This window comes from Paramormyrops kingsleyae, chromosome 14 (genome assembly GCF_048594095.1).
Source record: "Paramormyrops kingsleyae isolate MSU_618 chromosome 14, PKINGS_0.4, whole genome shotgun sequence".
In the NCBI taxonomy this organism is placed as follows: Eukaryota; Metazoa; Chordata; class Actinopteri; order Osteoglossiformes; family Mormyridae; genus Paramormyrops; species Paramormyrops kingsleyae.
In genome coordinates, this window is record NC_132810.1 from 28,567,816 (window position 1) to 28,586,773 (window position 18,958).

At 37.0% G+C, this 18,958-nt stretch overlaps 1 protein-coding gene across 2 annotated transcripts in view; it reads right to left on the reverse strand.

Annotated features, from left to right (window-relative positions):
* Window positions 1-808: 808 nt before the first annotated feature.
* scfd1 (sec1 family domain containing 1) overlaps window positions 809-18,958 on the reverse strand; it is a 34,754-nt gene continuing 16,604 nt past the window's right edge. The window contains exons 13-25 of one of the 2 annotated variants that reach the window (XM_023800696.2): window positions 18,845-18,918; window positions 18,291-18,372; window positions 17,576-17,672; window positions 16,088-16,158; window positions 13,240-13,319; window positions 12,046-12,108; window positions 11,153-11,228; window positions 10,865-10,918; window positions 4,038-4,090; window positions 3,676-3,709; window positions 3,116-3,181; window positions 2,766-2,834; window positions 809-1,152 (exon numbers count right to left, since the gene is read on the reverse strand). In XM_023800696.2, the coding sequence (XP_023656464.1) occupies window positions 1,129-1,152; window positions 2,766-2,834; window positions 3,116-3,181; window positions 3,676-3,709; window positions 4,038-4,090; window positions 10,865-10,918; window positions 11,153-11,228; window positions 12,046-12,108; window positions 13,240-13,319; window positions 16,088-16,158; window positions 17,576-17,672; window positions 18,291-18,372; window positions 18,845-18,918 (843 nt within the window). In that variant the 3' untranslated portion in view covers window positions 809-1,128. Of the gene's footprint in view, window positions 1,153-2,765; window positions 2,835-3,115; window positions 3,182-3,675; window positions 3,710-4,037; window positions 4,091-10,864; window positions 10,919-11,152; window positions 11,232-12,045; window positions 12,109-13,239; window positions 13,320-16,087; window positions 16,159-17,575; window positions 17,673-18,290; window positions 18,373-18,844; window positions 18,919-18,958 lie in introns of both variants that reach the window. The other variant, XM_023800695.2, reaches the window with a different exon arrangement.

Consider the following 18,958-nt stretch of genomic DNA (forward strand, 5'->3'; position numbering starts at 1 on the left):
AGATCCCTCGTTTCCCGTGTTCCCTTTCCCTATTCCCCGCTTGTCTCGTCTTCCCCTCTCCCCTTTCCCTTACCTTTCTGGCGATCTCCAACCCTAGACTGGGGATCGTAACACATAAAGTACCAAAAGTAACCCTAGACTGGGGATCATAACACATAAAGTACCAAAAGTATGGTACTTCTTTTATGTTGGTTTTCCACTGGCGTAAAAACTGGTACCGGCACCAAATGGCATCATCACAAAGCATAGTGCGGTATTTCTTTCGCTGAATTCAAACATGTTATTATGATCCTTCACTTTCCTGTAGTTCTGCTTAAGTTTTTTGATTTTCAAGCGGCATTGTTCAGTGATTCGCGTGTGCCCCATTTCTTCCAAGCGGCTTGCTATTACGGCTATTTTTTATTTCGAGTCATGCTATCCAAATCCCACTGGATCTGTTCATCCGACCATATGGCGATTAAAGCCTGTGTTTCCTTGTTTGTCCATCCTTCCATTTTACTTTTTTTATATTTTTGTTTCTACTGCTTTTTATTTTGTTTCTTGCTGTTCACTGTGTTTCAAAAGATGGCGGTTGTATTTTGTGTTTCAGCGGCAGGCTATTTGCATAACCAATTGACAGCAAATACATTTGCAAGTCCCACCCCAAAGTACCGAAGTACCAAAGTACCCCAGCTGGTTTGGCACTTTCGGTACTGGTACTCAACCGGAAGTCAATGGAAAAGCGAAAATACCATACCAAAAGCGCGGTGGAAAAGCACCCATGTATTCCCCGTCCAAGTGAATACAATAAAGATGAGCACCACAAAGCTTGCACAACAACAAAGTTTTTCATAGATTATTCTTGACCACATGCAGTTACAAGATACATTGGTCAATCTGGTTTGACAAAAGCTGACATTTTAGTTTATTTAAAGCTTGCATACAATTTTTACCCTTTACTTCTACATAACCACAGAATTAAGAAAACATAGGTAAACATTTTTAACACAGTTTATTTGGTTTAGTAAACATTATCAAAGATGTGGAATTTTAGAAATTCAGGAGCTGCAAGATTGTTATAGAATTACTGATTGGAGTCTTGATTGGAGATAAAATTTTCACTATGGTGTCCAGGGAAAAAAATGTTGTCTATTTCTGACCCAGCTGTGAAAGCTGTAAAATGACAAGAATAAACAGAATTAAAAGAAAATACCAATCAGTGAACTACAATAATAATGGAAAATGCCACATCAGTTTCTCATTCCTTTAGGGCATTAAGCATATTCAAAACAAGTAAATTAATGTTTGTTTTTCACCCACTTCATAGTTCTGTTTATTGTTATATCACTACAGTTGTGGCGAAAAGTTTTGAGAATGACAAATATTGGTTTTCACAATGTTTGCTGCTTCAGTGTTTGTAGATCATTTTGTCAAATGTTTCTATGGTATACTGAAGTATATCAAAGGCTTTTATTGACAGTTACATTAAGTTTATGCAAAGAGTGAATATTTGCAGTGTTGGCCCTTCTTTTTCAAGACCTCTGCAATTCGCCTTGGCATGCTGTCAAATCAACTTCTGGGCCAAATCCTGACTGCCAGCCCATTCTTGCATAATCAATGCTTGGAGTTTGTCAGAATTTCTGGGTTTTTGTTTGTCCACATGCCTCTTGAGGATTGACCATAAGTTCTCAATGGGATTAAGGTCTGGGTTAGTTTCCTGGCCATGGACCCAAAATGTCGATGTTTTGTTCCCCGAGTCACTTAGTTATCACTTTTGCCTTATGGCACAATGCTCCATCATGCTGGTTCGTCACCAAACTGTTCTTGGATGGTTGCGAGAAGTTGCTTTCGGAGGATGTTTTGGTACCCCTCTTTATTCATGGCTGTGTTCTTTATTCTGGATGCCCCAAACAATCGGAAAGGGGATTCATCAGACAAAATTACTTTACCCCAGTCCTAATCAGCCCAATCCCTGTACCTTTTGCAGAATATCAATCCCCCATCAGTTTCTGATGTTTTTCTTGGAGAGAAGTGGCTTCTTTGCTATCCCTCTTGACACCAGGCCATCCTAAAAAGTCTTCACCTTAATGTGCATGCAGATGCACTCACATCTGCCTGCTGACATTCCTGAGCAAGCTCTGCAATGGCGGTGCCCCAGTCCCACAGCTGAATCAACTTTAGGAGATGGTTATGGCACTTGCTGGACTTTCTTGGGTGCCCTGAAGCCTTCTTCACAACAATTGAACCTCTCTCCTTGAAGTTCTTGATGATAAATGGTTGATTTAAGTGCAATCTTACTAGCAGCAATATTCTTGCCTGTGGGGCCCTTTTTGTGCAAAACGATGATGACTGCACGTGTTTCCTTGCAAGTAACCATGGCTAACAGAGGAAGATCAATGATTTCAAACCCCACCCTCCTTTTAAAGCATCCAGTCTGCTATTCTAACTCAATCAGTATGACAGAATGATCTCCAGCCTTATCCTCATCAACACTCTCACCTATGTTAACGAGAGAATCACTGAAATGATGTCAACAGGTTCTTTTGTGGCAGGGCTGAAATGCAGTGGAAATGGGTTATTTTGGATTAAGTTAATTTTCATGGCTTTGCAATTAACTGCAATTCATCTGCTCACACTGCAAAACATTCTGGAGAATATGCAAATTGACATCATAAAAAATGAGGCAGCAGGTTATGTGAAAATCAATATTTGTGTCATTCTCAAAAGTTCTGGCCATGGCTGTATTGCTGGTCCCTGCTGTTTGCCTTCACCGAAATTAGCATCACCTGTTTGACGAACTGAGCAGCATTGAACAGCTCACTGCACCCGTAAAGCACTCTTTTCCCCTGTTTTGCCTGCAGTACAAAAAAAGAAAGTTTAAAGTAGTTATTTTTGTTTAAAGGGTGAGGCCTGCTGCTTTTCCTAAATGGAGTGGATACTACATGCTACACAAGCTTTCTTGATTGTTAGGTGGAGGCTTTTAATCAGTAAAAGACTAAATACACTGTATGGAAAACAAAGAGTTCAGAAATTGTTTAGCACATCTTTTCTATTTACAATACAATTCATTGGAATGTTACTGATTCTAGACAGTTTTATTTATACCTCAGAAAATCAATTTCAGAATGTTACTTACCTTTGCGTAGTCTACTAGGTTTTGATATTCTATATAATTGCCTCCTCCAACCACAAAAACAATAGCCTAAGAAATGGGGGGGGAGATTATTATAATTTTTTTTTACCCAGAAATGCTATGCATTCTTTTATACAGGCAATACTAGACTACTGAAGCTGTAGATAAGTGTATAAAGCATGTTCTTTGCAAATATATGAACAGGATATGCAAATTATCATCACGCAACGGCATCAGAACATAATTTCTAATGGATGATTATTCAATACTTGATTATATAGGTATGGCTATATTTTTTCATACTGGCATGATAGATAAGTTAAAGGCTTTTGTATGTGAACTTAGTCTTTTGTTTTGTAAATATATTAAAATGACATAATAAAGGCTAACCAGTGTTGTTAACAGGAGCCTCACTCCTGTTCATTTTGAATTAAATATGAGTCTTTGTAACCCTATGAATTTCACAAAGGATTGTACTTTATATAAACAATTCCTGGAAATGCAGGAATGAACACTGCAAAAGGTCTGAACAGCAGTATAATAGTAATTATAGTGAGACCCACCTCCTGAAAGGGGTTCTTGTTTCTTGGGATGGAACTATAACAAAAAACGTTGTCAGCAGCGGGCAGCAAGGTATGCACTACACTGGCTAAATTCTGTTAACAGTTATAATTACTCCCTACATAAATCCTATACTAACATCCTATAACATGGCATTTCAAATACTTGAAAGTTTAATTAAAGTAGAACTTTATACAAACCTTTTATATAAATTTAACTAGTTGTAAACATACAGCTTGACATTAAGCTTTATTAGCTATATTAGTCTACTTAATTGCAGATAACTTTTACAGTTTCCATTTGATGCTAAAATCTGAAAGGCTTCTGATCAATCAGTTCCTTGTATCACTGTGAATTTTCCCACCTCTCACTTCCACGAAGCATCTTCGGATCAAAGTAGCGGTAATCATCGGTCTCCTGTTGAAGACAGCAAACAGGAGCAAATATACAACTAGACATAATGCACAAAGTACATCCTGGTTAATGAAGTCATACGACTGCTATGGTGACCACATTTAATTATAAAATACTGCAAGCCCATCAGAGACAGCATGGTGCTTCAGTGGGTAGCCCTGTTGCTTCACGCCTCTGGTGTTAGGGGATTCGAGCCCCCATCTCTGTATGGAAAAGCTTAATTGGTCCCCTTTAATGCATAGCGTCAATCTTAAAGTCATAACACTTTATTATTTCTTTGATCAAATTATTGCATGCAACATTGTGATACCCAAATGGGAGAATAGTATAAGCAAAGATTTTTAATAAAGACCTATAATATTCTTTCCTTGTTGTAAACAACACAAGAGTTTAGGTTTTGACAATGCACAGAATCCCAGAATTCAACGATAAAATCTAAATATTCAGTTAACGTCTCATGGAGAAGCAGATGTTACCTGGTTTATGTCATTTTTACATACAATAAAAATAAGAACATAAGAACTATACAAACGAGAGGAGGCCATTCGGCCCATCGAGCTCGCTTGGGGAGAACTTAACTAATAGCTCAGAGTTGTTAAAATCTTATCTAGCTCTGATTTAAAGGAACCCAAGGATTCAGCTTGCACTACATTATCAGGAAGACTATTCCATACTCTGACTACACGCTGTGTAAAGAAGTGCTTCCTTAAATCCAGTTTGAAATGTTCTCCCGCTAATTTCCACCTATGGCCACGAGTTCTTGTATTTGAACTAATGCTGAAGTAACTATTTGGTTGAACAGCATCCAAACCTGTTAGAATCTTATAGACCTGGATCATGTCCCCCCTCAGTCTCCTTTGCTTGAGGCTGAACAGATTTAGCTCAACTAACCTTTTCTCGTATGACATTCCTCTAAGACCAGGAATCATTCTTGTGGCCGCAATGTCCTTTTTAAGATATGGTGACCAAACCTGCACACAATATTCTAGGTGAGGTCTCACCAAGGAATTGTATAATCTTAGCATTACCTCCCTTGACTTAAACTCCACACACCTGGAGATATACCCCAACATCCTATTGGCCTTTTTTATTGCTTCCCCGCACTGGCGAGAATGAGACATGGAAGCATCAACATACACACCAAGGTCTTTCTCATAATCAGCTACCTTTATTTCAGTAGGTCCCATGAAATACCTGTACTTTATATTTCTGCTCCCTACATGGAGTACCTTACATTTGTCTATGTTAAATTTCATCTGCCAGGTGTCGGCTAATTAAATCAAGATCCCGCTGTAGCTGCTGAGCCGCTAGTTCAGTATCTGCTACACCACCCACCTTGGTGTCATCTGCAAATTTCACCAGTTTACTGTATATATTGATGCCTATATCATTTATGTAAATTAGAAACAATAGTGGTCCTAAAATTAAACCCTGCGGTACCCCACTATGAACGTAGGCCCACTGTGACATTGTGCCTCTTATAACTACTCGCTGCTTCTATCTGTTAATCAGTTATTAATCCAGGTCGCTACAGTTCCTAAAATACCTGTCGCTTTGAGTTTAAGTAAGAGCCTCTTGTGGGGGACAACATCAAAAGCATTTTGGAAATCTAAGTAGATGACATCATAGGCCTTCTTATCATCAACTTCCTGAGTAGCTTCCTCAAAAAACTCCAACAGATTTCTTAAACAGGATCTACCTCTCCTAAATCCATGCTGGCTATCCCTCAAAATGTTATTTGAGTCCAGGAAATCTACCATTTTCTCTTTGATTATAGCCTCCATAACTTTACCAGTTATACAAGTTAGACTGATTGGCCTATAGTTTGACAAATTACTTCTATCCCCTTTTTTGAAAATGGGTGTTATGTTGGCATGCTTCCAATCAGAAGGTACCACACCTTCAGATAAGGATTTTTGAAACAGGAAAGTTAAGGGTCGGCAAATAATATCCCTCATCTCTTTTAACACTATAGGTAAGATGCCATCAGGGCCCTGTGATTTATTTATTTTGAGTTTAGCTAGGCTTTGCAAAACATCAGCTTCAGTTATATATATGTTAGTTATAGACGATGCCGGACTAGTAATAAGAACTGGTAAGTTACTAGTGTCCTCAACAGTGAATACCCGTGTAAAACTATCATTGAACTCATTTACTATATCAATGTCGTTTTCAATTATAAGACCCTTACTATCCTGCAGATTAGTAATTTCAGCATTTAGAGCTCTTTTAGAGTTAAAATACTGAAAGAAACTTTTAACGTCATCCTTAGCCTCCAATGCGATCTTCCTTTCGACATTCCTTTTAGCTCGTCTAATGTCATTTTTTAACTCAGCCTGTAGATTTAGATACTCTTGCTTTATTCTGTCATCCTCAGTTATTTTCCATTTCTGGAACAAAGCCCTTTTCCTCCTTACTTTATACTTTATTTCCATAGTAAACCACCTAGGTTGCAATTTCCTAAATTTATTCTTGCTGGAAACAGGTATGAAGTCCTCTTGCACTTGCAATAATGTGCTTTTAAAAAATTCCCAACAGTTTTGTTATTTAACTCCATCCAGTTCATAGTTTCTAGTTTTAATCTCATACAATTGAAGTTAGCCTTCCTAACATTATATCTTTTTGATTTGGACTTTGCTCTTCGGGCACTAAACTTAACCTCAAATTTAACCATGTTATGATTGCTACTGTCAAGTGGTTCTAAAATGTCTAATTTACCAATCCTGTCCTGGTTATTAGAGAAAACAAGATCAAGAATGGCATCTCCCCTGGTAGGGGTGTTAACAAACTGAGTAAAAAAACAATCCTGTACTAATTCCACCATCTCCAGTTAATTTTCAGAAGAGCCAGCAACAATGTCCCACTGTATCCCCGGTAGATTAAAATCACCCATAACTACCACATCATTTTTATTGCTCATAATCCTAATATCACTGTATAACAATCTGCTTTCCTTGGCAGCTACATTAGGTGCTCTGTAACAAACACCGACAATTAGGCTATTTGAGTTTTTAGCATCTAATTTTACCCATATAGCTTCCGTAGTTTTACTTATATCAGTAAGCTCCCTTGCCTGCAAGTTTTCCTTTACATATACTGCAACACCACCTCCCTTCTTACCTTTACGGTCTTTACGGAACAACGTGTAACCATCCATATTATATTCTTGTCCATCCTTTTCTCTCAACCACGTTTCAGTTATTGCTATAATATCATAAGAGTCAGATGAGATAAGAGCCTCTAAATCATGAATTTTATTCCTAATACTCCTGGCGTTTAAATACAGACAACAAAGGGTAGGCCTATTATGGTGCCCACTTATATGATTTTTTGGGGCTTTCCATTTCCCCCCAGTTACATACTTAACTAACCTCCCTATTGAATATTGTAATTCGCAGTATTTGTTTTATTTTATTGAATTTTATTATGGGATTTCCCAAACTCTGAAAATGGCATGTCCACGAGAATCCTGTGACCGCAGTTAAGTTAAACATATTCAACATTCGGTTTTCTGGCTAAAATATCTTTCCTAAAACGCAAGTCAGGCAATTTTTACTCACAGAAATACGATGTCCACAGGCAGAGATGCACACCAATCATTTTTGTATTTTGAGCCCTTTCATTATGTGTGCTAAATCATCTTCATCCTCTTAATATCTACAAGAGGCAATCTCTTTTGAGTTGATAGCAACTCTCTCACACCCTCTGGTTTTCCAGATTATATTTGTGGCAAATTTGAACAAATATTCCAGTATTTCCATATGCACTTCATGTTCAACAGTTGTTTCTCATTTATACTCACTGGTGATGAATGGACACTGCAATTATTAAAAAAGATGTATAGAAATACAAAATCTAAAAATCAAGTGGTGTGCATAGTCCATTGCTTAAACCATACTTTATCTCATTTAGTTTTATAGGGGTCAATTCTCCCATGCACTTAAGTTTAAGTAGTGTATTAGCTTGTTAAGACAATGCAGTTGATCGGATTATTATTTTATTATTATTATTATCAGCAATGCATTTCAGTCTGTGCTACTAATACTAACATTTTAACCATATCTGTTGGTTAGGCATATTTGCTTGTTTACAGAATTGTTTGGAATAACGAGGTAAAAAAAAAAGGATTTATTTTTAAACACAATATACTTCCCTTTGTGTTCATTGTACATTAATTAAGGTATTTAATGTCTAAATATTTATGATTGTAAGTTTTAATATTAGGTGCGATGAATCACAATTAATTATAGAAGACTGTGCGATTTGATTTGTAAATTTTACTAATCAGTTTAGAGTTCTAGTCTGTATATAACTACACATAATCCAGTATGTAATGTTTGCAGTATTCAGCACTCTAAAAAAAGTTACTGCAAAGGACAAATTAACAAAATCCAGATGAAAGGCACATTACAGTAAAATGTTATACAAGCTAAAGTCAAAGAAGAATTTTCATTCTGCTTCTTCAAGTCTCAGGGCTGGGTCAGGACAGAGAAGGAGCTGCATTTTTGAAAATCAGAAAAATTTAAAATACATTTTTGATTTGTTCATTTTAGAAAATGGAGCTTGTAGACATATTGAAAGAAATGCAACATGTCTTGATCTTCTAAATTGAAAACATCCTGTTAATGCTATAGGAACCTCTAAGTTTGCAGGCTTACTGCTTGTATAATATGCAGCATTAAAAAAATCCTATTCTTGTGAGCACATTGTATAAGTGGAAAGAATTTAACTACCTGAAATAACTACATTTCCTATAACTTAATACAAACACAATGCTAAGTTCCATATCATCTTAAAACACCCTCACAGCAAAAAGTTCCAGATTAAAAGTTCCCTCAGCAAAAAACAATCCAAATATACTTTGAAGCATTACTTCCTTTAACAGTTTGCTCCAAGCAACAGAAATGGGTTTCTGTCAACTGAGAATAAGAATGTTATAAAATTTGTTGTCTGTAACATCAGTCCATTTGTCATCTCCCTACCACTTGATACTGAGTCCTAAATTTCTTGCTATTGCTTTACTTGATAAGAAATATCTTGATAAGAAATGCCTCTGCTAGCTGAACTAGCAGGAGCAGTGAGAGATCAGGACTGAAACATTAACCTAGTGTCAATAGACAGGTGTGCTGCCACAGCCGTGTAACAGCAGTGGGAGGAGATGACTGGTATCTGGGCATAGCCAATAACAGTGCATTGGCTTGATGTTTGCGATAGCAAACAGCAAATCTTGTGCTAAAGTCAACTGCAAAGTGGATGAGGGATGCTGCGTTCCATTTATCTTGGAGCTGGGAATGATGTCACACTCAAGTTAACCGCGTTCCAGTACAAAAAGTTTGTTCCCAGTGTCTCCCGCTTCACCTTGTTCTTGTGTATTGCCGTCTTAGAAATGTTCAGTCTACATGCAACCTGCTGCTCAACATAACTTTCTGTCAGCAGAACCAGCATTAAACCAGGATTCAAAAATGCTGATTTTTTTTTTTTTTTTTAAATATGGTGCAGAATTTTTTCCAGAGCGTTATTTAACTGTTGATAAGTGCATTAAGCACAAGGCTACAACTGGAGGATTTTGGCAAAATTTAGCAATATTATGAAAAGTTCTGCCCACCCGCTTCAGGGGGGCTGTCCGGGAGCACATTTAGCCACCATCTCATTCCATTATGATATGCTAAAAAACACTGCTGGGGATCTTTCCTGTCTGCTGCCATCAGACACCACAATGCCTCCTCCCAAAGTGCCACCCCCCACCCTCAGAGAGAACACATCAGGAAGTCACCTATCACAAGGTAAACGGCCGGTGCTATCTGTTCATTAAGCACATATGCTATCACTAATTTATTATTATTATCTTTAAATATTTAATTCTGTAGTATCACGATATTCTCACAATATTTTATTTATGTGGTGTGTGCTCTTTAAATCTTTTTGTCGTATGTGTTCTGTCTTTGTACCTTGTTTGTTTGGCAGTATAACTATGTTTGTCTGTGAACCACATTCCTGCTGCTTTCTCCCTAGGATCAATAAAGTGCACTTTATTCTTAACTCTTTCTTTTCAATAAATTAGTTATTTGTTCACCAAATTTATTATTCATTGACCTACATGGCGTCTGTCACTTCTACAGTACGATGCTGATGCTACCCCATGCTACCCCCACTCAAGTCTCCCACCAAAGGTCAGCCTTCCTTTCTGTTGGCATCACATGCCATGAGCAGAAACACCAAACCATGATTTTAAAAAATGGGGGAAAAAGCAGTTATCAGCCTTGCAGTATTTTCCATCAGGTAATTTGTTATCATATAATAGCAAAGACACTGCATTGAAAACAAAGAGTTACTCCATAGATTGATGCATTTAACAGTGTAAAATAGCAATCAAGACAGAAGTGCATTTAATCTCAGGGTTTAAATTGCCTAGCTACATATAAACGAAATGCTGAGTGTCTCACCTCTTCAGTCTAGATGTGAAATTATCCTGCTTTGGTCTGCTAGAGATTCTGTAAGTTTATTTGAACTTTTGTTTGAACTAATCTGTTTTTTTCGTTTAAAGCAGTTTATTTGGCAACCTCACAGGAACACAATTAAAAATGTCACTGTAGTAAGAAAATATTATGCTTCTAGGGAAAAACTGACTTGAGATTGATGTTACAGTGAAATTTTAAGGACTGTATTGAGTTTGACGTCTAGTATCAGTGACACATTTCCCTACAGGCTATCAGCACCCCCACTGATCAGCCTTCCTGGGCACAAAGGCACACTGTGTGGAGGAGCACACACACTCACCGGGTTGGATTTCATGTCCATCAGGTTGTCCAGAATGCGTGTAACAGGCAGATTCTGTTAAAAGCAAACAAGTAGGAAAACAAATGTATTTAACAAAAAATACACAAAGCTAACTTTTTTTTTTGAACAAAGTTATCCAACAGCCTGTGCTTCATGACATCATTCACTCACTTTCCAGATTTAACTTAGTTTACTGCTACAGGGGGTTGGGTGACCTTATATAATGTTCTAACTGCACACTTAATTCTACACAGATGATGAAGATACTGTGTGGACAGATATACTTACATGCTGCTTCAGCACTAAGTTCTTTACGCCCTCCATCACAAACTGGGAGCCTGTGTTCATAACCATGGAGAAGAGGCTGCTGGGAGAACAAAGTAGCTCTATACATGCTTTGTGTACATTTATTTCACTATTCAGGATGAGTTAGGAATCTTTGATTTTAAGAGAGAGTACTTAGTGGGAGGCCCAGTAGGAGAGATACAATAGATAAAGAGCTAAGAACCTGCTTGGGTGGAGGGAACAATAAGAAAAAGCTTAATACAAATGGCCATTCTCCAGCCATATTGGAATAGGCCACAGTGTTATTTTTGTGCTTGAATGTGTCATGCCACTTTGGTATTTCACTTTATTTTTACATGTCACAGATAGTGATGACGTGTAAATTGTGATTAATATATGGAACAATAAACAAGGTAATATAATAATATTTTGAGTACTTCAGAATCCCTCCTTATATACCTAGGCTATAATAAAATATATATTTAATATATGCAAGATTTATTAGTAAGAGTGGTGTTGGATGAGAAAATATGAATTCATCAAAGGGACGACAACACTAAGAAAAATCTTTTTCACTTGTGCAATGCAAGAATTTTTTATTAGACCAGGATTTGGTGTCGCCAGCCAGTGATGGTTGGAAGGTTTGGGAAAAAACCCTTATTAATCTTATTATTAATCTTAGGTGGTTTTTGGCTTTTTACTTTTTAAATGGCAGCTTCAAGTAATGTCTTTTACCTGGATGCCTTTTATTTCTATGCAATAATTAATTCAACAAACAACTGAAGGCTAATTAATTAAAGTGCACAGTGGGAACAAAAACCAACATACCACAAGGCCTGTAATTGCCAACTCCTATGTTAGTTGCTAAAGGTGATGGAATTTAAGTAACTTTTTACCCCATTGGCTTCACCCCACTGTTCCCATAGTTAGCTGGTGTGGCAGCCATCTTGGTGAATGCTCTGGGGTGTTTAAGAAAAGAAAAAATACAGTGGTTACTACCTTCCCAATAAATCACTTTTCATATCTCATCGGTGTGCAGACCTGGGTTTGCAATTGGGCATAGCACCCTCAAATTAGCAATTTGCATGTTCAGGTGGAATTCAATCAGTCTAAGACTGTGACATGGTTGTAAGGATCGTGCTCTCTCACTAATTTCAGATGCACCTTTAGTGATTTTGTTCTGGACCTGGCACTGTTGGATTGTTTTTTCTTTACTATTACTGAAGTTGACTAGAACGGAACTACAGTAAAACCTTGGATTGCGAGTAACTTGGTCTGCGAGTGTTTTGCAAGACAAGCAAAATTTTTTAATAAATTATAACTTGATAAACGAGCGAGGTCTTGCAATACGAGTATTACGTATACGCTTTGTCTGCCTAGCGTCACGGGACCTCAGCCGACGGTTCTGCTCTCTCTTTCTCGCTGTGTGATTATGGGTAATCATTTCCCATGCACAGTCTTGGTCTGAGTGCCTCACTGGTATAGTCAAAATATAGTAGAAAAGCACCACCCGAATAAGGCAGTAGCAGTGCGAGCGATGAATCTGCTTAACGACAAAGCAATGTCACATTTCTGCGAAATCGAAAAGGAGGCAAAAACAACTGTCATTGTCTAGGTTCCTTGTTAGTTGCACAAAAAGAAAAAGATTCCAGTGAGCCAACAGATAGGGATTCCGTTAGTTATAGTGAAAGTCATCCTACAAAATAACCCTCCTCTTCCTCTCTCTCTCTCGTCTCCCTCACACCATCCTCGATTCTTTTCAAAGGTAAAGTGCAGGTTAATTTGTTGTATGTATTTTTACTTTATATTTTGTATTACTCATTTTTATATGAATATTTTTGGGTTGTGGAACAAATCATCTGAGTTTCCATTATTTCTTATGGGAAAATTCGCTTTGATATTTGAGTGCTTTGGATTACAAGCACGTTTCCAGAACGAATTATGTTCGCAAACCAAGGTACCACTGTACTGTGGTGTGCCATTCAAATGTAAGAGTAACATGCAACTTGTAATGAGTGACATATAAAACATGCAATAAAAGACAACTCAGCAAATTTGAATGAAAAAATATAAACAAAACGATAACTCACTTCCACTGTTTTATGTAGCTCAAAGGACTCAGATCACAGCCAGCATCCATCAAAGCCTTCTTATACTGATCTAAGTCAGCCTGAAATATGGGAATATCTAGTCATTTACACAAATTATGTTAATTGCTATAAAGGCAGTATGTATATCCTACACTGGTTTTTGGGGACCACAGCCCTGCAGGTTATAATGACATTTCTTATGACTGCAAACAGATGTTTAATTGCAAAAAATATATATTAAAAACAAGATTTTCTAAATAAAAAATGGCTCCCTCAATGGTAGAGTTCTTTAACAGTGCAAATTGTTTAAAGCACTTAACACAACATGCATAAACTTCAGCCATGTATGATAAATTACACTTTTCCAAAGAGTAGAAATTTTAGTGTGGAGTAATCAGGCCAGGAAATAGATGAAAGAAAAAAAAGAACAACATTTGGAACAATCCCCCCCAACTCCCACTGTCAAAGCCTGACCCAAAACAGAAGAGAAATGACCCCATTGATCACCGTGACAGTTAGGAATGGGATGATCCCTATTTGGTGTACTACCAACAGCTCATCAAAGAGACAGCCTTGATGAGAATGGATTTAAGTCTCCATAGAGGATTGTGGTCACAGAGGAGGTGGCAAAGCAGTGTACAAAAGCACAAATTTAAGGGTCATCCATATTTCATACTCCCAAGTCACTTGAGTTATGCAATACAATCAACAGAAAAATTGTGGCTAGGTGGATAACATTCAATGAAAGGTCCTGACATCCTTAGAACAATGATGCATTATCTGACTTCAAACATTATGATACTTGGCAATGACATCAGAAGTTTCTGAAATAAAAACTATGTTTGTTCCATGGAACAATGAAGCTTTTGAATATTGTCTGTAAGTATTCAAACCATTCCTTGTTCATTATCTAAATATTTTTGAATATTAAGTTGACAGTGACCTATAATGTTTGACTTTTTATTTTGATCAATGCTTTCCAGTTTTATTCTTGATCTGTTGAATTAAACTGTGTGCATTCTGTATTGCCCATGTACAGATGAAAAGGCAATCCAAACAGAAACTGTGATCATTTAAAATAGCAATTTTGATAGTTTCCCATTTGTAATCCATCATTTGATTGTTCTGTAGGGATGTTCTAAATTTAAATATAATACATTTTGTCATAAAGCTGTGAACACACACTGCAGGATGTGAGCATTTACATAAAATTATGTCTAAGCAAATTATTTTGGCTTTTCCCCACTGACTTATTTTCAACAATAGCATATCCAAGTACTTTGTAATCCAGAGATCTTTGGAAATACAAAATAACTCTGGGCACCTTCATGGTTATTGATGGATGTACGCAAAATGCAGAATAAATGGACTTCATGTGAGAAAAGAGGATGTGCGTTTGATTTATATTATATTAATTTATTATAAATACAAAACAACAAAAAATGAACAATTCTTTAGGCTTAAATCAACCTCAACAGATTAGCATTATAGCAATGTTACTGAAACTTTACCAAGGCTTGCTTTACAAATTACTAATTATGAATTAAACAAATCGAATCTTACCACACTGAACTCTAAAGTTTTTTTTAACCGTTAAATTAGATTAATAAGCGAAGTGGGGATCAACCATATCATGAAAACAGCAGCTTTGGAAGTTGCACTTGAATGACCAAAGGTACACTAGTCACCTGATTTTATTGTTGCATTACTACGGAAAAGTTTTGGGTTATAACGCAAAACACATGACTTTTATTTATTTATTTATTTTTACTTCTGCCAGTTTTTTTTTCTCCTCCTTTGTCCCTTTAGGGCAGGGATATTCAACTAAAATTTAAAGAGGTCCAGTTAGAGAAAATTTCTTGAAACAAAGGTCCGGAAGATCATAATGTCTAACTATTTAATAGTGTGATATCTACTTAAGTAGCCTATTAGTTGCATCAGCATTGCATTTAATCAGTACCTGACTGTCAAATCAAATTCATTCAGTACAATTCAAAAACGTTTTGCTAATATTTATTGTCACGTGACACAGAACTTCGGCCAGCTGGCTGGAGATGGTCAATTCGAGATGTCTGCACACACACATAACAGTTCTTACCTTGTAAATAGTCTGCTTTTGTATTTAACCGTGTAAATACACCCTTGACGTAGCTAATTTTAGGTTTTATAATGGAATAATATAGATTTGCCGTAAGATTTCCAGCGTGAGTGTCATGCCAGATGCTTGAGATTTGGCAGCCATGAAAACGTACATTTTTTGTTTCACCTGAGTTTATTTATATAACAGATAACATTATTCTATACATACGTTAAAAAGCAGAAACTTCAACGAACATGAAATCAACAATAAACTACGTCGATTTATCCAACATGTTATATAATACATACTGTATTTAAAAACTTTTCAGCTGTATGATTTCAGGACAGACCAGTCACTCTTTTAGGAACATTACGAATTTTTGGTTGCGGGTTTTAGCTTCTCTGCTGCTATTAACACTAATGGCACATTAGCGCAGACAAAGGGCTGCACGAGCCGAACTACGTCTAGCTTGGCGGTTAGAGGTGTTTGACGTTCATTGGCGTGGGAAACGGCGGTTCTACTGCTAAACCACTACCGAAAAGACCACAAAAGCTACGCCGGATAAAATAGAAACGTCAGGTTTTAAATAACTTAATGTTTTGGCTATCGGTCCGGGTCCGTATAGGACAGCTTCTGGGTCCGGACCCGGACCGCGGTCCGCCTGTTAGTGACCTCTGCTTTAGGGGCTCCGTAGTTTCTAGAGTAATAGGAGTTATTTTATACATTACAAGTTATACGTTTTCATGATATAGCATCTAATACTCTCACCTCTGAAGGCGGCTGTTGTGATGTAATGTAGAAGATCAGAAAAAGCCTAATCTTGTCCTCTGGTGTTCCCGCTGAAAGAAAAATAATTTACTTAGAAAATTCACATTTAAAATCTTTATAGACACACAAAGTTTTCTCTGGCATTTCACTAATCTGCCCCAAATTTTATGTATATTTCTCATCTTAAGGATATACATTACAAAGATTGTCATCTTAGTAAAAAGAATGATTTACACATTTCCTGATATTTATTAAAACACACATTTCCATTCCATTAACATGAAGAGGGCAATAATGTACACACGCTAGAAGATTATACATGTGCAAAGATGATACTATTTACACAAACTAATAGGGGGAGAAATTGGAACACATTCAAGAGGCATAGACATGACTTAAAATGAAGGGAAAAAAACTATTTTACTCTGGGGCTGAAACTTACTATTTATGAAGTATTTGGCAGGTAAAAGGTGTAAAGCCAATAATAAAGTGACAGATAAAATAATACATGGAAAAATAAACTTAACATTTTTATTATTAGCCAGTCAAGGAAGAAACGTTTGCCCTTCAGGATAAAAGGCATCACTGAATCGTATCAAGAGGTTATTAAATTTTCTTTTTTCTGGGAAATGCCTCCCACTCCACATTTAGTAATTCCCAGTTCTATCCAGTATTGAGCTGTCCACAACATCCCCTGTGCTCAGATAACACTAGTGAAAGAGTGCATGCTCATGTGTGTTAATTTGAGTCACCAAAAGATACAAGTGCTCAACAGCTGGAACTGAGACTTGAAAGTGTTTATGTGAATCTCACGTTTGTGTAGCATAAATGTTACTTTTTGGTAAGATAATGATCAAAGTCATTAGATTTGCCATGCACAGACAAAAAGGCAAGTATGACTTATTTTAGAGTTACCTAAAGACTTCAGTGATGAATTAAGACATTACTTTGCTTGTATGTTTAACAAACTCACCATATATGCACATTTTAATTATAAATATATTATACATAATTTGCCACCACTACTGTTCCCATTTACTTTAGAGCACATACATAGCTCTGATGAAAATGATACATTCACACAATAAAGATATATTTTAAACATTACAAAAAATATTAATATTGCGGAAGAAAATTAAAGCCAAAAAGAATAAACATCACATGAAATACACTGGAAGCATCTACAGCAGGGATCTCCAACTCCGGTCCTGGAAAGCTACTATCCAGTAGGTTTTCTATCCTACTTGGCTTCTGATGAGCCACAACTGGCCCGGGTATTTTCTGAGACCAGGTGTGGCTCATCAGAAGCCAGGTAGGATTGAAAACCGACTGGATAGTAGCTCTCCAGGACTGGAGTTGGAGACCCCTGATCTACAGTTACTTGTATATAATTATCTGTTTTAGCATGCTACTTTTATTCTTTCCTAAGAAGAAGAAAGTTTCTTCTTCCACCCACTTGAAAATGGATGCATTATATTGCATGCTTACCGTCAGGGTCGCTGATGATATCCAAAAGAGACTTGTCTAAGGTAGACTTGCTCATGAGTTTCTCTTCGTATTCAAAGTATAAGTCCAGTTTACGGGTCTGTGAGTGTTTTGAAAAATCCAAATATGAGTTACTTATATGCATAAATATTACTGAACTATATGAAGGTTGTAGGTTTTCCAGAGGGTTCCCAGGCATACCTGGGAACCAGTATTAAAGAAACCCACATGAAACCAGTATTTAAACTGGTACATTACAGCAGTAGTATATAGAACGCACTGCTGAGAATAACGTGAGACACTAACACAATGTCAATCACTACAATATTTCTCATGTCATTATAGTATTTACTCGGTTTTCTGAGGCCAACATATTTTCCACAAAAGAAAACACTGATGACATCTGCATTCTGTCAACCAAGGCACACAGTAAAAAATCCATTAACAGAACAAAACTGGATGCAAACCAAAAGGTCTGCCAGCTACACACTGTTAGACTTTTAATTGACAAAAAATATTGAACAAGGTTGATTAGTTGACAAATGACTTTATAACCAAGCATTGTTAAAAAGGTTGCTATACTTGAATGGTGATTCAATGGTGCGCGCACACTCACTCTCTCTCTCTCTCACACACACACACACACACACACACACACACACACGTAAAGACAGCATATTGGACTATTAAAAGAGAATGAAGAGTTTTGCTCTCCAACCTTAATGTGGTCCAGCACAGCAGTAGCTACATTGGTATGAAGGTCGATCAATCTTTTCTTTTCCAGCAGCTCTGGTAATGAACTGATCAGGAGAATGTTTAATTATGCTCAATTGTCAAGACAAAGACAATTATCTTGCTCAATCACTGAAATGTTTCATCCAAGGCAAGGCAGTAATAATTTAAACAATTACTAACTGTGGCATCACCTGCTTGAGGCAAAGGGTTTTGTGGCAAAGTCAACTAACTGGCATTGTTGCAGGTACAAAGGAATATCAGAATTAAACAAAGATATAATGGTTAACAGCCAAGTCGGTGCATCCACCGTAGCTTGGATTTTTCAACTGAATGGGGGGTTAGTACTTCTAATGTGGCATGCATATCCCTAATGTGGACAGTGCCAGTGAAATCTGACCCCTAAATCCAGCATTTTCTAAAAGGCACCTATCTTTGGTCAATTTTAAAAAAACCTGCAATATTCACACAATATGGCCAAAGGATTATTTTGTCTTATGTTGTCAATTATGGTGTTACAACTTAACAGCAGTATTTTACCTGACAGCTGAAGTCAGTTTGGCTGTATTGTCTGACAACATGCTGATGGCTCCCTCATCCTCTCCTTCTAAGCCCTTTGATTGGGGAAAAGCACCTATAGTTACTAAAATAAAC